The sequence below is a fragment of the Epinephelus lanceolatus genome, chromosome 7 (genome assembly GCF_041903045.1).
Source record: "Epinephelus lanceolatus isolate andai-2023 chromosome 7, ASM4190304v1, whole genome shotgun sequence".
Taxonomy (NCBI): Eukaryota; Metazoa; Chordata; class Actinopteri; order Perciformes; family Serranidae; genus Epinephelus; species Epinephelus lanceolatus.
The window spans coordinates 18251446-18273627 of record NC_135740.1 but is presented as its reverse complement, the minus strand read 5'-3'; the positions used below and the strand labels follow the sequence as shown (position 1 = coordinate 18273627).

Here is a 22182-nt window from a genome sequence, read left to right as displayed (position 1 = left end):
AGGGCCATTATTCTCTCAGTCCAGAACATATGCTGAAACCCTGCACAAAAACACACTCTAATACACACACTCAGACACACATAAACAACGTACAAGCGAGGCAGTTGAAAGCGAGGACATGTCCACACTTTAAAGTATCACCTTGTGTTGTGTATTTTCCCTCAGTGAGCTCAGTGTCCCTGTCAGGCAGCAGGAGTGCCATGCCCTAGACCCTGTTTGATTGTAATCCTGCCATGTCAGCCTTGAACCTGACAAAGTGCTAGACAGACGAGTTAGTATTCATTCTAGTAGCTATATGTTGATAATTAGATAATTGGCATGCTGCACGCCTCCTCTTGCTAGCAGGCCTAAAGATCTGCTGCTATAGGTCAAAGACCTGATCAAAGTCCACCCGCCCCAATTTGCAATGCTAATCACCCCCAACAAATAATTGTGCTTAAGAACTCTGTTAAATGAACCTCTCTGGAAGCCCTCAAAATGTGCCTTTTGTCTGCGTAAGAGACATAATAACAGAGGGCTTTTAATTCTGCACAGAATGCACTGCCCCCTGTTATTAACTCATTAGACCTCGACGCTTTGATTCAGAGCCATTGTCTGACCTTCCCTCTCTGAGTAAGTGGGCTGGGTAACATCACAAGGCTCCGGCGTGGCAGCACAGTGAGGAGAATATTCCAGCAAGCTACATACAGTCAGATCATTACACATCTTTAATGTGCTGTGGCATTTTGGTTGAAAGAAATAAAGCAGTGTAAATGCAGGAATGGAGATGGATAATCACAGGGGGCATAATATTCGTGTTAACAAGAAGATAAGCAGTAAGCAAACATGGAAATTAGCAATGCGCTGAGCAAACATGGAAATGCAATTCTCAGGCCGAGCCTGAAAAAGTGCTCATTCAGTGAAGGAGGGAGCACATCAAATAACAAAAGCAGGTAGAGATTCCAAATGGATAATTAACAGCTTCCTTTCCATTATAATTGGAATCAGTCTAGCCCATTCCTGGGAAAGAGGGCAGAAAATTGAATCTGTGTTGTGCAGATCGAAATTACTGCCATTCTCCACCTTAATTAGATGTCTTTGCTGAAATCATACCATGGGCAACCATGCTGGCATGCAGCGCTCAACATATGGCCATTATCTATACGCACATCTCCCTCTTGGAGCCTTTGTCTTTGAGATATGTCTCCTAGCCTCCGAGGCGCATTCTGGCTGCCTGTTTTCCCTCTGCTGCCATCTTGTTTCCCTCTTCAGACAGATTAAAAGAGCATATCTTATTTCTGAGGTCTTTTCACACTACTAATTTTGGAGGTCTGTTTGTTGTTGTTGTAATATGCTCCTCTGATTGGAGGTAGCGCATGTGAACACCATCCAAAGTGTCGGATTCTTACAGACTTGTTCAGCACAAAGCATCCCGCTCAAAATGAATTGATAGATCAGAGGAAAATGCAGCGGATATTATCATCCCATTCCAGATGGTCATTTGGATGGCAACAAATGGTCCACTGAGCAAGTCCCACAGAGATTAAAATATTAAGCATGCATTTACAAATCTCTCCTGGCACAAAAACAAAAATGAAATTAAGGAGATTCGCCATGCGAGAACAATGAGCAGTTGACTAATGGCTCGTTCACTTACTTCATCACAGCCCAGGTAGCTAGTAGGCCGGGATGGTTGCAGTATTTGCATGCTAATGCAGTTGCTGGAAGCTGGGCGCGTGCACACACACACACACACACACACACACACACACACACACACTGAGGCAGGGGATCAACCTTGTGGTGACATTAAAGCGCTGTGGAGACAAGTCGGTCCAGCCCGCTGCGGCCGCATGCAGGGACACTATCTTCCTGTCCTAAGATGTGCCGTACCCCCGCCTCATGCTCGTGCTGTTTGTGTTGCAGTGTGTGTGAGGAAGCAAGCCTTTGTGTGTAAGTGTGTGTGTATGTATGAGTGTGTTCCCACCATTACCTTCTTTTGTATGACTTTGTATTTCTCCCAGTGTGTATATGCAGACAAATTTTGTTCCTAACTGTACAGCTTTGTGTGAGTGAGGCACCATAAAACGTGTAAACAGGAAACCTACACAGTTATGGATTGTTTTGCACATTTTCACTTACCTCTGTGACTGTGATGGTAAATGTGTTTCCTCTGAGCCCTGACGCCTCTCCTCTCCCCGCTTCTCTCCCTCTTTCATCAGGAGGTGATGCAGATGGAGCGGCAGCTCGGGGGTCGGCTGATTGACGAGCCCCACGTCCTGCTTTTCAAAGACAGCTACCACAACCTGCGTCTGTCCATCCATGACATGCCCCAGGCGCACTGGAGGAGCAAGCTGCTAGCCGGCTACCAGGTGTGTTGGGGCGGCCCTCGGGGGCCGCAGGGGCAGGGAGTCACTCCAGATCAGAGCGGGAGCACGGAGATGTAATAGAAGTGCCTGACCGAATCTGTCAAATTTGTGTGTCAGCGGTTACAGGGCTCTCTAATGTGTTTGTTTCTACTCTCAATTTAAAATCCATGTTGTCTCGAGTTATTTTAAATTAGCCATCCAGAGAAATTAAAGAAGAATGGACTACGTGTCGGCAAAAGCAGTGTTACTGAGTAATCAAAAGTTCTTCAGAAATAACTTTTTATTGTTAATGAGGGTCTCTCTGGAAAGTTGTTTTAATTTTAGTCGGTTCGGAGTTTTAATTAAGTATGTTTTGGTTTGGCTTCAGCAGATCACTTTAAAGATTCACACAGAGGAGTGTTTTTGGGTCTGTTACTGCAGGACTCCTCTGTCCAATAACCTTTCCATTCTTGGCACTGTGTGCAACTTTAAGTCATTTGCTGGAGTCGAGGGAACGTTCTTTGTGTGTGTGTGTGTGTGTGTGTGTGTGAGTGTGTGTGTGTGTGAGTGTGCATGATTGTGTCCGCTTGTGTTTCTGCGTGAGGTGTGTATGTGTGCATAATGGAGCTGGTTTGTGTGCACTAACCCAGAGCTGCCAGCTGATTGATTATCCTGGCTGTCGCTCTCTCAAAGGGAGCTCAGATGAAATATAGAGCAGTATGTAAATATCTGAAACTTCCCAACCTGAATCTTGGAACCTCTGCTGCACTCCCCACACCTGCGTGGCGGCCCACTGCACTGCAGCCCAGCGACGACATGAGACATGAGGGCTGTTTAAAGAACTAGAAAATGCTCTGGCTGTAACTCTGTAAGCACTGAGCACCAGGTCCCCATAGAGAACACACAGGCTGTGCCAAGCAAGCAGCGGCAGCAACAATGCACCCAGAACAGAGGCTTATTCCTCTGGACTGTGCCTGTTCATTTGGAAGTGTTATTCCCCTCTCAGCAGTGCGGTCAAAAAAGGCCTTTAGTCTCCCTGGGGCCCCTGTGAAGACTTTTGTGCGTTTCACCCTGCTCCCTCCGTCACCCGTCTGCCTGGGTAACAGTGCCCCCGTTTGGTTAGCAGCATGATCTGCAGCCCTGCTCCCCTCTCAGACTGAGTTCTTGTCAGCTGTTGAACCCAGGGTGATGTGAGAAGTTGGTGTGCCCTGCTTCTCTCTTTTTTTTTTTTTTTTCAGGGTTACCACTTTGCTTCTCTTGGGATATGCAAATGAGGCATGAATATGGAGCAACAGAGAGAAAGATGTAGAAATTGTCAGCCTTGAATAAATTCTGGCAAACACTCCCTGGTAGACAGAAGCTAGTGCTGTTCAGCGGTACTACTCGAAGCCATTATGCATGCATATACATCTCTATGTCACATGATGTGTTTTAGATTCAAAGAGGAGCTGTGATGTTTCAGCTTGGACACCATTAGCATCGTTTGTAGCTCTGCCCAGAATTGCACACACAGCACATACAAAGAGAGGCTGAAAAATAAACAGAGAATGTTTCTCGTGCCAGAGATGAAGACATGTCATGCTGTCTCTTAAAATACGACTGTTTACTTGTGTAATCAGCTCAGACAGATAGGAACTCCTTCCCTCAAAAACGGCCCATTATTCCCTTTAACTTACCTGTCTGTTGTCAGTCTGTTCCCTTCAACATATTTAGCCATTCTCACCTAATGATGACAGCTGATGTCAGTGTAATTAATGATGATCTCAGTGTAGTCTAGGCAGGCGGTCCTGTTACGCCGTGTTTCAGACATGCAGTTCTAACTGTGCCACTGTGTTGCCGTTTGTGTGTGCTGCATGTTTTTTTTTTCTGCAGGAGATCCCGTTCTATCACATCTGGAACGGTTCCCAGCGGTACCTGCACTGCACGTTCACTCTGGAGCGGCTCAGCCTAAGCACCTGTGAGCTCACCTGCCAGCTGTGCGTGTGGCAGGTGGAGGGGGAGGGACAGAGCTTTAGCCTCGACTTTAACATTGCCAAGGTAACGTTCAGCATAACTACTTGCTTGGAGGCAGCAGTTTGATTATGTAGCCGCCATTATTCATCATTTTCATTAGCCACGGAGGGATTGTTTCTATACTGTGCTTTTCTGAAGGCTGTGCTTTACGGCTGTCATTCCTACCAGGACACCCGAGCTGTGGACTCTGAGTTCCTGTTAATGGACAGTAATGCCACAGCTCTGGCAGGGCCCAGCGCCTTCCAGATCCCGTACCTCATCAGGCAGAAGATCTGCAGCAGCCTGGACGCCCCCTGTCCCAACGGAGCCGACTGGAGAATGCTAGCACAAAGACTTAAACTTGAGAGGTAAATACAGACTGCACAATACCATAATGCCTTATCTGATCGCTAATCAGCGGAGAGGCAGCTTACACAAAGGCTCTCAAGAAATGCAGCAGAGCCTCATTTATCCAGACCCTTGGAGAACAGAGGTTGCACAGAAGTATACGCACAACACTCAGCACACAGCTTGTTTAAAATAATGTAATCACACTGATTGTAAGGGGCCACACAGTTAGCATGTCACTATGACCAAAGTGCATCACTGCAGTTGAGTGTTTTCCCTAAAGTTCAGGTAAACAAAGTTCTGCCTAAGCAAACTAATCCTCATTTGACACAGCTAACGTTATAGGATTAATGTGGACTTGATGGATACAGCTATCACTTCTGGGGGAAAACATGACACCCTTTTTTTTTCTCCTCAGGAACAGGTAAGCTGCTTAAAGTCTGCAGCTAAACTTGTACCTGCTACATTCTGCTTAGCAGTTGTAATTGGAAAGGTAGCAAGCTAGCTGCCCATCAGCGGCAAAAAAACACGACAGAATGGGTTTGGATCTGTGCCGACCTCAATTCGTTCTCACAGTTACTGTACTTTATCACCGGTGCACCTGTAGCCGAGAGGAGCCAGGCATTGATCCCTTATCTTCCACCAATTTAATTTCTACCTTGTAATGAAATCAAATAGGTACACTTAATTTGTCCAATCAACTTTATTTAGCCCAATTAATCACAAATTGAATTGATGCACTACAGGTTTAATTAGCAATGTTTTGCTCAACATAATCAATTCTCATTTAGGACTCAGGAAGGAACAACTGCTCCGTTGTTTGATCTGTCCTTAACAATATGTTTTCCCAAAAAAAAAGCAGCAGCTCCTTGGCGCTCCGTCATGCTGTATTTCTGTGTTTGTTTCTGTGGGTATAAAGCGTTGAGACCGAGCGGAACGGGACCAATCAATAAAACTTAAAATGCCAAGAACCTTTTATTTGATCTTTCTCTCCTAAGACTGAGCAAACGGCTGTGTCTGAGCCATACAAGATAAGCTCGTGTTTCACACAGCGAGGTGAATAAGCGGGGCTGACACATCGGACGCTAAGCTCTGTCTTTTTTATCTGAATAATGACACAGAGGTTCGTTTCCCAGACAATTTTTTTTTGACCAACACTCTTCTTTGTTGTGCTCTCTCGACGCAGAGGGAAGGCTGTGCGCGCTATAAAAATCCAATTGACTGAAAATAGCAGAGTGGCACTGTGTTCTCAGTGCTAGTGTGCACTGCCAAAGCAGCCACATGTTTATAACCATCACAGAACGCTTCACTAGGCAGACAGAAGATACGAGGAAGTAATGGACTCTGACCTTTCTCAAGGTGAAAATGGTGTTGTGGGCTTCTTGTCTCACCTCTCTCCAACCCCGCAAAAAACACTCACACAACACAATTCCCCTTTGTGCAAAGAGTTTACACTGTTCTCCTTTTTTTTTTAATGCCATGTGTGCTCTACATAACTGTTAAGGCCCCAGACATTTGGAGAACAGAAAAAGGCCATTAAATCAAACAAGCATCTTCAGGTACCGCGGGGATCAGGTCCCACTCAACATCAAATATACAGCTGGCCGGGGCCACTGCTTTGTTGTCATTGATTGGGTTTGATCGTAAAGGTTCTGCTCCTAAAATGGAAAAGGTCACTTCCGACTTAACTGTGAAAAGTCTATATAGGATTTACTATATGGGATTTAGGGCCAATTTCAACATCAAATAAAGAGGAATGAGGCTTATGCTGTTAAGCTTCAAATGAAAATTGCCTCAGATTCTGTATTTGATGGCAGTTTCAGCAGCCAGACTGTGTTCTTATACCTTTTATCATTTTTTTACTTAGTGCTCCAACACAGCATATCGGGATGTGGCAATATAACACACAATAAAACCTGACATTGACGGAGTTACAAGAAGCATTGGCGCTATAAAATACCAGCTGAAAAGGTTTTCCTAAGACTCTGTTATTGTAGAGAAAATGAGAGACTGTCCGTTTTGATATGTGCACATCGCTTGATTTAATAGAAGAAAAAAAAGTCTCATTGTTCCCTCACTGTTATTTTTGTCTCCTCCTCCTGTCTGTGCTCCTCTCCTCTCTGCAGACACATGAGTTTCTTTGCATCCAAAGCGAGCCCAACCTCTGTGATCCTGGACCTGTGGGAGGCACAACATTTCCACAGCGGCAACATCAACCAGCTGGCCACGGTCATGGCTGACATTGGCAAACAAGAAGCCATGATATTCCTGGTCTCTGATGGCGAGTGCTAACCCAGAAAAGGGGGAGAGACTGGTGCAGAGGAAAAAAAAAAACAACAAAAAAAAGTACAGAACACAACAACAAAACACACAAAAACAACAATTACAGCAGCAGGAATCGAAGAGCAGAGCTGTCCCCATGTCCCTCTTCTTCACTTTAGAAGGCAGTAAAGGGTTTATGTAGGATCGAGTCCCTATATCCCATGGAACACAGTGAAAATCTTTAAAAGACAGACCAAATGAGAGTTTGGGTGTGTGGGGAAATGTATTCATGAAGTCAGTAAAGAAACTACCCTTTATTTTCCATCAAGTTTAATTAGCCCACACCCTGCTTTAAAGACATCGTTAAATTAACTTAATGCCTTTTATATAAATAGGCCATTTATGGCTAATAAGGAGCAATATGCAAACGTAATGCTACTACCGATGGCCAATACTGCAGATTAAAAAACTTTGATTCTGAAATATTAAATATTGAATAAAAGGGATGTGACAAAAGGTGCCAGGCATTTCAGGTTAAAAAGAACAGGCGACATATGCAATTGGCAGGTTTGTTATATGACATTATCTCAGATACTTTCATCAAGGTCATCAGGGTCTGTGAACGTCCCCTCCCGAGCCCAGCGACACTCTGTAGGTGCACACCTCATATGTGTCGTTATCTGTTTCTAAAAACACACACAGACAGCTTGTAGCACATCCTGGACTCGCAGGTTTAAAATAGATTGTATGTCAGGGGCCCAAAAACCCATCTCATCTTGTTTGTGTTTTAGTTCAGCCGGTATCACTACTGTGAATGTAACATCTTGACATCTTGATTCAGCGAGACGCTTCGCAGCTTCCCTGCTTCTGAATCAATATATGTGGGGTTTGGGTGCTTTGAACTTTTTTTTTTTTTTTTTGAGGGAGGAGTGAGTAATATCTTCACTAAAGTCATATTTCAGAAACCATTTCTATTCAAAGCTCGTGATTTTGATCCGTGCAGTTTATCTCACATCTCGCATTAACCCCCCAATCGTTCATCGTGGCGTTTTTCTGTTTCAAATTCCACCGCTAATGAAGGAGCCATAGGGCCGAAAGGCGTTCCAGCTGCATATATGTGAACACTGAATGTCGTCAAAACTCATTTCTGAAATGACATTTTCCCCCTGATTACATTAATTCTGTAGCAGAACATAAAAATATAGCCAAAAGGGATATTATCCTGCATGAATAATGCAGAACGGTCTCCCCGCAGAAAAAAACAATCTGACAACAAATTCTTCAAAATCTTCACCAGATTACTCACGACGAAAGGGTCGTTGTGCAGCTTTGTTTTTATAATTCATAAAGCAATGTTGGTGGGAATTCTATATGTGCTGTTTGGCAAACAGTATTTCCACATCAAAGAAACGCCTGTCTCTCAGAGAAAGTTAAGAGCTGCTTATTCATAATGTCACGCCTCTGCTCACAAAAGATGCTTTGAAAGGATTTTTTTCCCTTTTAGTTATTTCCAGCCAGGATGGACAAAAATGATCCAGCAGATTCATGCAACAAACTGCAGATTTGCTTTGTTATATTATGCCACTTTGCATTAATTTACACAGTTCTTCTTCTTATTTTTTTTATTAATGGATGTGTCAGGTCTGGCAACACAGAAACACAGAGTATCTTTAAAGTCCACTGTTTCAGTAATTATGCTTTGAAAAAGGTGTGAGCAATCCCAGATTAGCCATAGTTCTCTCTCCGTCTGCCTCAGGGTTGCATGTGAAGTTGTCTGTTAAAGTTCTAAAGAGAGCCCTTTTCATTAAGTCCCTTCTTATTCAAACAGCTAGCACAGCCCATCCTACCAGCTCCTGTGGCTTCAACCTTTAACACTAACTGGAGCCTCTTTTATGATTGTCAGATATTTGGAATGTACATTTATGTTTCCTTGTAGTGGGGAAAAAGTACGTCTCCTTTTTTAAGAAATTACTTTGTTTTTTCGTGCGGCATCTCGGCACCTGTTAGCTCTTTTTCATCCTGATATTAAACACGCCTCCTCTTGACCAACAAGTTTTTACAAGCCCCTGTACGATTTGATGCAGAGATGCCATAAAATAAAAATTTACCTTTTTTATTACCTTTTAAAAAAAACAACCTGGGATCAAGCCCCCTTTCAGACAAAATGGCGATTATCACCTTAATCAAGTCTTTTCATGTTGAAATGGATCATCGTCACATGTAATATGTAAATACTTTTTCTATACCAGCCGTGTGCTGTCACTTTGCATACTGTATATCAGCAGAATTGGTAACCAAAGTTTTATGAGTATCAGTTGAGGCCACTACATCCTCATATTGTATCCACTGAATATTGTTTCAGCATTGTTTTTACTTGCAGCTAGTATAGAATAAGTCAGAGTTGCTGTCTCTTCTAAACTGCGGGGCTTAAAAAGTCTGAATCGTTTCTTTCTCTCATTTCTTCGCTTTTGTCTTTGAGGCAAGTTGAAGCTGTTTGTTTGAGCAGTAATATGTGTCAGTTCATCACTTTGTAAAGAAATGTAAATTATATTTTAATATAAAGCCAAAAAAAAAAGACACTTAACTGGCGCAGCATTTGTCAAGTCTAAACCGTGACGTGTTTGCCTATATACTGTTCTTTGGCGATCTAGCAGTGAAGACTTTTTGCAGTGTTAAGGGTTTAGAGACTGTTTTACAGGAAGTTTCTATACATATTTTGTTCGTCCTTACTCTGCATATGTCTACCTGATTATTTCTCTAACTGTAAGCATTTAAATACAAGGTGGAAATAGTCACTAATGCTTAGTGAATCACTACACTGGGACTGTGCGGAGGCTAATTGGAGAAGGAGGACATCAGTTCTTGGACACTGACAAGCCAGTGTTGACACAGCACGTTTAGATGAGCCATGGCAGTTGTACAGTCAGACTGTGTGTGTGTGAAATTTTATCACCCCCGTCATTGTCTTGGATGTGTTGTCTAAGCACATTTCAGTAATGTAATTCACCAGCCGCCAGGATGCTCAGCATCTATCTTCACATCTAACTTGTCCAACAAATCTGCAATTACTGCGTGTGTGATGAATACAGTTCCCTTCATGACGAAGTCCGGGCCTGATAGTTGTGTACGACTCGTGTCGGTAACACACATGCGCTTCGTTCAAGGGTTTATATGTTTATCCCTGAGTTATGGGGGAAAATTGTTACATCTCACAACTGTACTTTTTATGTCACTCATTACTATTCAGTGTCAAGGACGTGTGTGTGTGTGTGAGTTAGACTGGGTGTGTGCGTAACTCCCTGTCACTCTGACTGAATGGTTTTCTTTTGAACCAAGAACAATAGACTTATGTACTTGTGAATGGTTTTTCTATTTAGTTCCTTGATTCAATGTTCCTTGCCTTTCTGCAAGTCAAAAATGCTGTATTTATTACATGCCACAGCGCTTATGCAATTGTATAATCCTTTTATTGTTTGTTTTTTTTCTTCTGTTTGTTTTTTTAACCTTTTGTGTTCCTTATTGTCAATGTAAATTGTTGTCAAAACTTTTGTGGCAATGGAAAAACTTCTGCTAAAGGAGATTTTCTGTACTTTTTGGACAATGATATGGATTTGTGGGTAGAATTTTGGAAATTCGTTTCTAAGTGCTTTCAAGTATTTACTTGGCCTTATGTATATATATCTATCTATGACATTTCAGAAAGGTATGTATAGTAATTCAACCTGAAATTGTTGTAAATAAATTATATATTGTTAAATCAAGGACTGGATCTTTCACTTGAAACATTAAGTGGTGTTGTTAAGGGTTTGATTTTAAGGGACCAGACAGGTGCTACTAAATGTTAATAGGTCACTGGTTTGTTTTATATTGTCAGGCTTCAAAGACTCGCTATCACTCAGACTATAAAATGTTTAGTTTAAGGGAATACTTTGACATTTTGGAAAACACTTAATCACTTTTTTGGTTAGAGTTTGATCAAAATGTTGCATTAAGTGATAAGTATTTATTTAATTTGGTTAACATTTGGAGTAAAAAAAAAATATTTGAGATGACAGTGTTTCCAAATGGTAGTATTGTTAGCGCCTCTGTCACAAAGACAGCAGCATTGCTTTCCACTTTCCTCAGAGCCTAGTAACTGCTAACAACAAAAGGACACACTGCCTTTTGTTTTCTATATTTGCATTGGTTGTTCACCATTTCTGCTACTGGAGATAGTAGCTGCAAAGAACTTGCACGGATACTCTGGTCACCGGGGTTAGCTACCATTAGCTACCAGGGAAAACAAAAGTGCTATCCCCTTCCTGTTTTGGTTGTGCACTGGGATGGGATGTAGCTTTGCAGAGATAATCTAAAGAAAGAAACGTTAGTCCAAATCTGACTCATGATATTTCATTTCGTCTTAAAATGATATCAGCACCCAACCCATCTGTCCTTTTCCAGATTTCTTTATCTGACATTAAGGCAACTTCTCTTGATGTAGGTTAGCTAGCATTTTGCTAAAATTTGCAAACTTAAAAATGGAAACTTTGGTGCTTTTGAACCTGAACACTATTTCCCCACATTTTGTCATTACTAAATGACCAATGGAGACAACAATTTTAAAATCATTCCACTACTGAGAGAGTGTTGCAGCCACATCAGAAAAACAGGCTGCAGTGTAACCCCTGCCGGCAATTGTGCACTCACTTTTCGGTCTTTATAGCACGTTGTTTTTGTGACCGACAGGCTCAGATGGTCATTTTAAGTGTCTGACAACATTATGTGTAACCAAGTCTTCACCCAAGGAGAAGTCTCATTCTGAAATCTTGCATTCAGCCATGAAACAAAGTATTTTAGACAACACTAAGCCACGCTGTCCGTACTCCAACAACAACCAGCACTTCCTGGTACTCCTCTCTCCAACTCCACCATTGTTTTCCTGCAAGAAGTCACCTCTTGCGAGATTTCAGAAAGAGCCTTCTTTCTGAGGGAGACTTCATTACAATGATAAATAGACCAGCGAAAGGTAAGGAACTTTGCATTACTCTGTAGGGTCTTTTCTGTAATGTTGTCAGTCACTTCAAATAACAATCTGAGCCTGTCAGAGGCAAAAACAAGCACTTCAAATGGACTTAAATTGACAATGCACAATTGCTGCAAAGGATTAGATTGCAGTCTGTGTTACCAGGGGATCTGACAGCTACCAAGCTTACTCAAATGTTATTAGAACAAAAGAAAAAGGGCCGGCTTTAGGAAAGGTCAATTGCAAAGTTAGACCAAGGCTTATAGGGAACCAATCTAAATCTAAAGTTTTGCTCCAGGTGGTATTTTGTTTCTGCTCGACTGTTTCCAACCTGCCAGTCAGGTCACAAACTCTCATTTTACAGCTTAACAGTCCACTAAAATATCTTTCGGACTGCATATATGGTGAGAAATAAGTTACAGTTACAGAATCTTGATTCATATTTGATTGGCGTTGTCTAGTTTTTTTCAGAGATTATCCGTCTCATTTAGTGCTTTGTGAATATAGTGAGTTTTCGCAAATATGATGTATCAAATTATTTTTTTATAAAAAGTTACCAACTAACAGCTTTAAAGCAAAAAATGTGTCTGTCCACTTTAATGACTGGCTATTATAAAATTATTAACATCCACATGGAGAACATTGTACTTAGGTCTGTTACAGCAGCAAAGCTGTTTAAGTTATGTTAAAAAAAAACAAACACTTATTGTACTCACAAAAAACAGAGCAAAAACATTAGAAAGTCCATTGTCCTCTTGTTGGGGAGCAGGTGTTGGTGAAGGCAAAGACAGCCAAAACCTCAATCAGTACAAACTCTTACAGATGGGTTCACCTCAAAAGAACACTTCAGCCCAGTGTTTTGCCCCAGCGCTTGGCATTACTGAATTTTTTTTATTTGAAATGTCCAACAGCTCTAAAAACAACACTTACAGGCCCATTCTGAAGCAATATAAATACATATTCAACCATGACATGAAAGTACTCTAAGGAAATATCACAATATCATTGTAACATGAGGGACAAAATCATCTGAGGTTTCTTTTCTTACATTACAATAAATCCAATAAATGCTGATAATCTCAAAAGACTTATCTCCTTATCTTAGGAGTGAAACATTTAAAAACAAGAACAGCATTTCCTTTCTGTCACCCACATTGGATTATTAAAATTGGATCGACTGAGGATTGTTAAATGACTCAAAATTACAGTTATTAACTGCTTCTCACGTTGGCTCTGGCAAATCAGAGCTCATACTGCAGTTAGTGCTTCTGCGGAGAGGTGAAGGGGTCCAGTCAAGCAGAAATGGGACACCCCCCTTTATGCTTGACTGGACCCCATTACGTTAATAGGCACTGCAGTAAGAGTCAGTGAGTGGGCCAGGGTCTTGAATTGGGCCACCACTTCCCCACACTTAGTACAGCAGCAGTGGCAGATCATTACTGCAATATGTGAGATTATTAAAGGCTAAATGACTCCTTCAACTTGTAAGATACTGACTTGATCTCACTTCAGACTGAACAAGGCTGAGATTAGTAGAGTCGTGAGAATTCGTCACTTACTGCTACAATTAAATCTAGATGAACTGCAGCTGCACTTTTTAATGTCTTATCTAAAAAAAATTACTTGAGAGTCAAAAAGTTAGTGATGACATGAAACAATTCCTTGACTACTTCCAGTTATACAACACAGCATCTGGTATTACAGGCAGTAACATGTGAACTGTCCTTTTCACACAGGAAACTAACAGTACGTGAAGCTAACATTAAAGGGACAGTTCACTCCAAAATCAAAAGTACATGTTTTTCCTTTTGCCTGCAGTGCTATCAGTCTAGATTATTTTGAGGTGAGTTGCAGAGTGTTTGAGATATCGGTTGTCTGCTGACTTCCCTCTTGAATGTAGATGGCCAAAAAATACATTTGAAAACCTCAACAGCAATGTCTCTTTTCAGAAATCATGACCTGGTTACTCAAGACCTTGTTAAGTTCAGTTTCATGTAGGAACTATTTTCTTTCTACCAAACTACGCCTGCCAACTGTATCACCATGCAGAAGGAAGCATGCATCCACTGCTAGCTCACCTGGCAACACTGAGCTAACTTATGTTAGAGCTGAGCCGAGGATCTGTGTACATCTTGCGCTTTTACAAGCATAAGCCTCTATAAGCGCTTCTTTCTGCACAATGATTCAGATGGTGGTTGTAGTCTAGTGGAAAGGAAATAGTTCTGACATGAAACTGCTCACAACAAGGTCTGTGGATTGTCTTGAGTAACTGGGTCATGATCTCCAGAAAGAGACATTGGGGTTGAGTTTTCAAATGTTTTTTTTTCTGTTGCTTTGAGCACCACAAGCCGAGTGCTGTCTAGTTCCATTATATCTGAGAGAGAGCAGACATCTCTATGGCTGATATCGCAAACACTCAGCAACTCACACCAAAACAATCCAGACTGATAAACAGCTCTATAAGTAACGGAAAAAATATGTATTTTTGATTTGGGGTTGAATTGTCTCTCTGAGCCTCAAATGTAGAAACAAAGGATAGAAAAAAAGAAAAACGGAGTGTAACTAGGTGTGTGGTTGGTGAAGAGAAGAGATGTAGAGTGTGTACGAGTGTGCCGGAGGGCGGAGTGGGGTAAAGAGGAGGGAGAGAGAGAAGTGTTGCTTCCTCTGAAGATGAAGCTCGCTCTCTCACACTGGAGCAAAGGCATGGCCTTTGCACAGGGGCTTATCCTTCTTCGAGTAGAACGTCTTCCCCTCCAGGTTGATTTGGCAGAGCTTTAAAGATGAAAGGAGACAGACAGACAGAGAGAGACAGATTGAGAAACCAGGGCAGACTTGATATCACACCCCAACATTGCCAATGTGAATTTACACTGTTTCCTACTGACCACAGCGGGTGCAGAGTATTTACTCAACTGCATTTACGTTCAGTTTTCTTTACAGAATGACAGAGAGATGGAGAGAAGTGATAGACTGCAGGTGACAGGGTGAAAGAGAGAGACGAAAAGGAAAGCTCGAGGTCCAGAGATGGAGGTGGATTTTTTTTTCCAGGTGGCATTGTGCTGGGACAGCCAGAAGAGATGGGGCAAAGAGAGCCCCACAGGGAGCCATATCAATCAAAATGACTTACAGCACAGACGAAGCACGTATCGTGCCAGCTGTAGCCCAAGGCCTCCAGAAAGCGATCCCCGGCATCAATCTTAAAGTCGCAGCCATGGCATTTGGTGCCAAACATCTTCTCATAGTCTAGAAGAGAGAAAATATGAGAGGAGGAGAGGTGGTGAGCAGCGGAGATATGCTAGATAGCCGTCAGAATAAAAAAAAAATAAAACAAATTCAAAAGAGCTTTTATCGTCCTCCGGATCAGGTCAAGCATCCGCCATGGCCTCCACAATCACCATATGTAAACATCACTTAACCTTTATAGGATGTTGTTGAGCAGAGTGTGAAATAGGTTTCCACCTCTTTCATCTTTTAAAAGAACTGGAGGCTTTTACTCTTGTAGAGAACTAATATCCCACCACACACACACATTTGAGGACGGGAATGGCGGCAATAGAGATGGATGAAGCTGTTTCGAAGCCAAATGTTGGCGCCTCTCCTCATTGGGCACCTGATACTTTGCTGTTTATGTTATTTTGTCCACCCTGTGTACCTCAGTGCCTTTCCAGAGTGTAAGGGAGGGATTAGGATGAGGGGAAATTGCTCCAGATACTTAACTGGATTTGCCAGTCTCTTTCATCACAAGGACTCTGGGGAAAGTGTCAGGTTATAATGCTGCTTCTCAAGAGTGAGTGTGTGAGAGCTGCCGCACAATCCCTGAAAGATGCTGAGGCAGCAGAATGTTTATCAGAGCTAAAGGCATTATTCAGAGCATGAGTACTCAGGTTCTGGCTTCGCCTCTGATAGAGCAGCGATCCACGTCAGAGCCTCAGTAGTGAGCGAGAAGCACGCCGCCCTGCTAAATCATTTACAGCATAATAGAAGAGCACACACCATTCATAAAATCCAACAAAGAAATGTATGAAGTAAACTGGAGCTAAATAGATTACAGCAGATGAAAACATCACACTTTATGATTGACTGTGGTATGCGCCAAAAAGATTCATGATGTCGGCCCACGCCAAACCCCACAGCAATAATACAACAACGCAATGTTTTACAAATAGCTTTATGAAATAAAATATAAAATGGCTCAAGCAAAACAGGAGAAGGGACGCCCTGCAGTGAGCTATTTTTTTTGTCTTTTTCAAAAGAACTTTATCACAAAATGCACTCGGCGAGACCTGTGAATCACCCAGTGGCTGCTTCTCTGTTTTCCTACCCCAGCTTTTGTTGTGTACCTTGAACTACACTGTACGTCGCTACGACATCCATTTAAAGTAAAAGGATGAAACATTTTTCATCAAATAAGCTCGATCACAAACTTAATGCTGCGTGGCGGGGTGTCAGTTCTCCCTCTGTTCATCCGTGTACTCCTAAGACAGATTTACGATAAATATGTAAGGCTTGATCCATGTGTTAACTTACAGGGGGTCTTACATGGGTTGAGATGTTCTCAGTTGGCAGTGAAACCAATCAATCTGCACACTGGGGACTTTGAGGTTCCTTTTTTTTTCACTTTTGCCAGTGTTTCATATTTTCTGCCCTTTGAAAACCGCCAGCCTTTTATTCAGGTTTGCATTTTCTGTTAAAGCTGCGGTTTGTTCAGCCATGGTGGTGAGTGCTGCAAGTTTTTTCTTAAATTCTTCTCTTAGAAACCACATCAATATGATGTTTCCCTTTGTTTCCAGCGGAGGATTTTTCACCATGGAGATTCCTTCATCTCTTTTATGAAGCCTCAAGGATGTGTGACAGGGAACGTTGTATTATTATGAAAGAGAGGAAGGACATTCAAACTAACATTCAGTGAGGTTATTGTTTGTTTTAAAGACATACTAAGTAGTATTTTCCTGAAAAAAAAAAAAAAAAAAAAAAAAACGGTTTACAGACTCATACAATAGTAATCCCTCTCAATTATTATTTATGATACAATACAAGTATGTGGCTGTGTTTTTATTTGTAGAGACTCTGCCCTCTGCCTGTATTTTAGTTATGGGTGTGTACCCCCCCACAGCACTCAGGTGAGGCCGGGGCTTTATAGAAAGGTAGCAACCAGCTGCCAGACCGTAAGCCATAATTACTGTCACAGCAGCCTGATGTTTTTACATTATTATTAATACTTACAGGTATTGTTTTCCACCAGATACATGTGATGGGAGCACTTCACAGTTTGCTGTTGAGTACAGCTGAAAAGGACAATTTAAATGGACTGATTATAAGCATCAGATTACACGAGTACGGGAGGGGCTGGAGCCAATTGCGGCTGAATATGGGTGACAGGCGGTGTACACCCTGGACAGGTCGCCAGACACAGAGACAGACAACCATTCACACTCACATTCACACCTACGGGCAAGTTAGAGTCACCGATTAACCTGCATGTGTTTGGACTGTGGGAGAAGGTTGGAACACGTGGAGAAAAACCACGCTGACACAGGGAGAACATGCAAACTCTGCACAGAAGGGCCCCGTCTAGCCAGCGAGTCCGAACCTGGAACCCTAATGCTGTAAGCCAGACTAACTACTGTGCCACCATGACGTCCATAATGTATTTATCAAGTTAATTTAGAAGCACACACGAACTGTATAAAAGAAATGAACAAAAAGTGAAGTCGATGCTTAAGTGCTTCAAACCTGCAGTCTTTCTAATGGCCAGCAGGGGGCGGCTCCACTGGCTGCAAAATGAAGTCTGATTGTGTATAAGTCAATGAGACTTGATTTATGACCTCGGTAAACACTTTCCTATTAGGTTTATGGTCTTGATCGCTAGTTTTAGGTCTTCTTCAATACAGCATGATGTTCATTGTGTAAATTATGGTCCTATTATTAGTAAAATGGACAATAAGGCAGGGTATGCTTCAGGGCATGGCTACGTTGTGACTGATGACCTGTCAATCAGGATAGAGACGTAGCAATGTAGAGTCTCTTCCCAAGCTCCACCCTCTTGTCTAAATATGGTCACTTCTGGTTCCAAAAAAACCAAGATGGCAACAGCCAAAATGCCAAATAACGCTTTAAAACATAAGTCCGATAACCAATGGGTGATGTCCACAGAGAGTATTGCTGGTATCATTGACACAAAACAGCAGAACTGGATATAAATAATCTGTGTCTTTAATACATTTAAGTGTGTAACCATCTTGTCCTAGAATTTCTGGAAAGAGATATACATTTCTTTAAAGACCATTTTATATCATTTTTGGTACCTATTTTCAATTGTTATACAAGAAAAGGCCAAAGAACAGTCAGGTTAGGGAGCAAGAGTTCAGTCTCTTACCTTTCTCACAGTAGGGTTCGCCCTCCTCCATGTAGAAGGCTTGATTCCTGATGGGAGTCTTGCATGCTGCACACTTGAAACACTCGACATGGTAGGTCATCTTCAGGGCGTGCATGATTTCCTGATGAAAGGAGACAAGGTTGTGCATTTTTTATTTTCAGCTCAGCTGGTGTTGCTGGAGTACAGTGGAGGAGACATCCATATATTCTCATACAAAGAAAAAGAAAAAACCTTTCATGTTTTTGGGTTTGTGTTTTGATTTTGTTCAACACAGCACTGCGGTTCTCACCCCTGTGATCTTCTTTTTGCACTTGGCACAGTTCGGAGCATATCGGTTATCGTGGCACTTGGTACAGTAGACAGACCCTCTCTCCTCGAAGAAGCCCCCCTCATCCAGGACCGCCTTGCACTGTGAACAAGTAAACTCCTCTGGGTGCCAAGAACGCCCCAGCGCTACCAGGTACCGACCTCTGGAAAACACACACACACACACACACACACACACACATTAACAGCACATCAGAGGCATTGAAATCTGCTGAATCACTTTCCAGATTAACAGGGAAAACAAGGACAGCTCCGTTGGAAATGTCAGCACATGAATAACAACACACAGGAAAAGCACACTGGTCCCTCTTTGTGAAACATCAACAAAAACTAGAGACGTGTTTTTTAGCTCTACTCAGAACTTTGCACCTTCATTTATTGAGAAACACTTCTTCTGTTTTCTTGTAATAGTGACCAGAATAAGAACTAAGGTTTCCCTGTTATCTGTGAAATGTGTGAAATGAGATTTAAATTATTTCAAAGTCAGCATAATGCTTGTCTCCAGTGATAACACCATGTCTCCAAACTGTGTTAATTATGCTGACTGACTAAATTTGCTGCAGACATACAGTCTGTCATTGTGTACCTCAACTGTGTTAAGTGATGTGTCACTTCTCTAACAGGACTTTGAAAGGAGCAAACAAGTATTAACTGGTAAAATTATTCTAACTGTCACTGCAGACGTGGCGGTGCGGTCTCACCTTATGATTTTGTTGCATGCACCGCATACCGGGGTCCTCCCGCTGTCTTCGGGTGCCTGCTGCGCTGCCTGCAGGATGGAGCTGCGGTTCTCCATCGGCGTCGGCTGGACCGGCTGCTGGTGCTGGGTCACGACGGTGCTAGTCTTGTCAGGGCGGAAGCGGTCGGCGAAAGTGGGGTCAGTGACCCACGGTGGTCGACAGGAAGGACCTGAACGGCCTGCTGCTGCAGCTGCAGTCTTGGAGCCTGAGCCAGAAAAAAAAAAGGAGATTTGTTTTTGGAAATGCAGCACTTAGAAAAACTTGGCTGTGACTTTGAATAATTTCACAATGGGAGGGAGCCACTTTTCTATAATGTGCGTGCTCCCTTCAGATGTATGTTGTGACAGGTTTGCATGTCGTGTTGTTGCTGCTGATGCTCATGTACTGACACTTAATAAGAATCTATTAGCACAACCTCTACTGGATGCTGCTGGGGTTCTTTATACGCATCAGCAGGAGCAGAAACTCACCATCTGGTTTATCTGCTGCCTGGGCCTTGGCAGGTGAGGGAGTTGGCTCAAGGCTGTGGGGAGAAAATGACTAATTAGAAGAGGCACACACACACATACACACACCTCAGTAACCATGGTTACTACTCAACGAACGTCATGTTTGGAATCAGCAGCCATGGCTGTCACCATAGTGTTGTGCCACAGATTACTTTCTGTGTGAACGATCATAAGCATCCTCATCATTAATATTAATCAGCATCAACAAGATTAGCATGGGTTCCTAACCTGTTGTGGCAAGATGAGCTGGTTGAGCAGATCCAGGTGGATGTTAAAGAAAATACACTGTAACAGAACTGGAATTGATTTGCAGGCTGTTTCACATGATAACACAGGTCATTATGACACAAAATCAATCACCTAATTCAACTGATCGATGCTGAACAACAGATACCATGGTGTGCATCCAGTAAAGACATTATAGCTCTGCATCGAGATGGTTCAAGAGCCGCTACTCTAATGAGAGCAATCAGACACCTGAACGTCTCAGATTGATTGACATCACTCACAGGCAAAAGTTAAAGAACGAGAAACTCAAGACGCGTTGTGCTGTCAGATGTGGATGCAGACGAGTTTCGCTTCAAGCCTGCATGTGCAGAAGTATTGAAATAAAGAGTTGTTTCTACATTTCAAAGTTCTGTTACCCGCAGCAAGCGTCACTATATTCAGAAAATCTTCAAACCATGACTGAGAAGGAAAAACAACTTCTGAGCCAAGACAGTGAGCTCTGGAGACGTCTTATCTTGGGAAAAAATATAACACCGCCTTAGGCATCCATCATGTTTACATCATCAACTGTGCCATCTACAATACACTAATGAAAGATGATGAAATCGTTTCTCATTTGCAAAGTAAAAGAAAATGTGAAATGAATTACCCTGCGACAGCCTTGTACTATAGCATCGCCTGTATCAGGTTAAGTCTGCCTATCAATTATACTCCTTGTGTAGCCAAACAACTAAACACAAGAATTTACAGAGGCAGGAGAAGTTAAAGATTTACAGCTGGGAGCCATCTAGCAAGGAGGAGAATAAAAACAGTCTGCTATTTTCCAGCAGAATACTCTGAATAATAAAAGGACATTAAATCCCATTGCAATAGCAGGGAGATGGCTTGCAGGGCTGGTGACAGAGAGGAAGTTAAATCTTTCTAAATTAAGGAAGGTAAGACCCCCTTCTTACCAGGAGATTTTTGAAAAGAAACTACAGCACAACAGAGTCAAAGTAGAGAGGAGGCTGGCTGAGAAGGATCACTGGCGGCTGGGTCAAGCAAAGGACAGGACAATCCTGTTTCAGCCTGTTTGACACACAGACCCTGGGTCAGCTGCCCTTCGCCCCACACAGTGGCAAGCCTGCCTTCAGGGACCCCACCGAACAACTCGCAAAACACATCCTGGGCTACACAGCAGCCCCGGCTACACTCCCTTGTCGTGCTGCCCTACATGACAACAGGCCAGTGGATCTGACTCCTCAAATACCTTTGAGATGTTTGTTTGGCTGCATCTCACTCTGGTGAAGGTTGCAGGTGCAAATTGGAGAACATCCTCTACAGCTGCTTATTCCCACCTGGTGCAGCCTGGATCATGTTTTCTTGACATTTTCGCCGGTTTCAACATCCTCTTCCCCCGCCTGCTCAGTGAGATGCAGGGGCAAAATTCCTGCATCAAAGACCACGCAGACAGGAGGGTTTGTTTTTTCCTTCTACAGAGTTTTGGACATGCTGCAGAGCAGCACCCCAGTATTCCCATGGAACATTTCCTTGACATTTCCTGTTCACTCTTTACACCTCTGGTTTTAGATTCACCTGGGGTTTTTTTTTTTTGGCTTCCTCTCCCGTGGGATGCATCGACCTGAGCAATGAGGAAAGTAGGAGTTTGTTGGCAGCTCAACATCCGGCTGAGAAAGGAGCAGGTTTTGATTTTAGATGGAGCAAGAAGCCACTGACATCTGTCACCCACCACAGTGTGGAGGTAAAAGTGATGCAGCTCTGCAAGAACTCGAATGTGACAACTGACAAAATGTGAAACAAGGGTGACACACGTCTGAGAGGGCAGAGAGAGGCAAAGCTTTTCTACAGGCTGCTTTTTATGTTTCTGTCATCTCTAGCTCTTCATTTTTTACAAAGCATATAATGTCAAGAAAATGATTTTGCAGTTAATACAATAAGAGACGACACTGCAGGTGAAGAGAGGTTTTTCTATCACAAGTTTTCAGAAATTTTACATTTAAATATGCAAATGATGCATTATCTAATTAAGTATGTGTCTTTTGCATACATTTTCAGAAGAGAAATCTGAGCA

The 22182-nt window shown here is 42.5% G+C and overlaps 2 protein-coding genes across 6 annotated transcripts in view; one reads left to right on the top strand and one right to left on the bottom strand.

Annotated features, from left to right (window-relative positions):
* Positions 1-10686, top strand: part of unc5a (unc-5 netrin receptor A) — a 163036-nt gene extending 152350 nt beyond the window's left edge. For all 4 annotated transcript variants that reach the window (XM_033633372.2, XM_033633375.2, XM_033633374.2 and 1 more), the window contains 4 exons: positions 2202-2351; positions 4200-4364; positions 4509-4687; positions 6794-10686. In XM_033633372.2, coding sequence (XP_033489263.1) covers positions 2202-2351; positions 4200-4364; positions 4509-4687; positions 6794-6959 — 660 coding nt within the window. In that variant the 3' untranslated portion in view covers positions 6960-10686. The remainder of the gene's footprint in view (positions 1-2201; positions 2352-4199; positions 4365-4508; positions 4688-6793) is intronic.
* A 2100-nt stretch (positions 10687-12786) lies between these two features.
* Positions 12787-22182, bottom strand: part of pdlim7 (PDZ and LIM domain 7) — a 44081-nt gene continuing 34685 nt past the window's right edge. For both annotated transcript variants that reach the window (XM_033633312.2, XM_033633313.2), the window contains exons 6-11: positions 19845-19897; positions 19336-19579; positions 18597-18777; positions 18308-18428; positions 15059-15174; positions 12787-14703 (exon numbers count right to left, since the gene is read on the bottom strand). In XM_033633312.2, the coding sequence (XP_033489203.1) occupies positions 14617-14703; positions 15059-15174; positions 18308-18428; positions 18597-18777; positions 19336-19579; positions 19845-19897 (802 nt within the window). In that variant the 3' untranslated portion in view covers positions 12787-14616. The remainder of the gene's footprint in view (positions 14704-15058; positions 15175-18307; positions 18429-18596; positions 18778-19335; positions 19580-19844; positions 19898-22182) is intronic.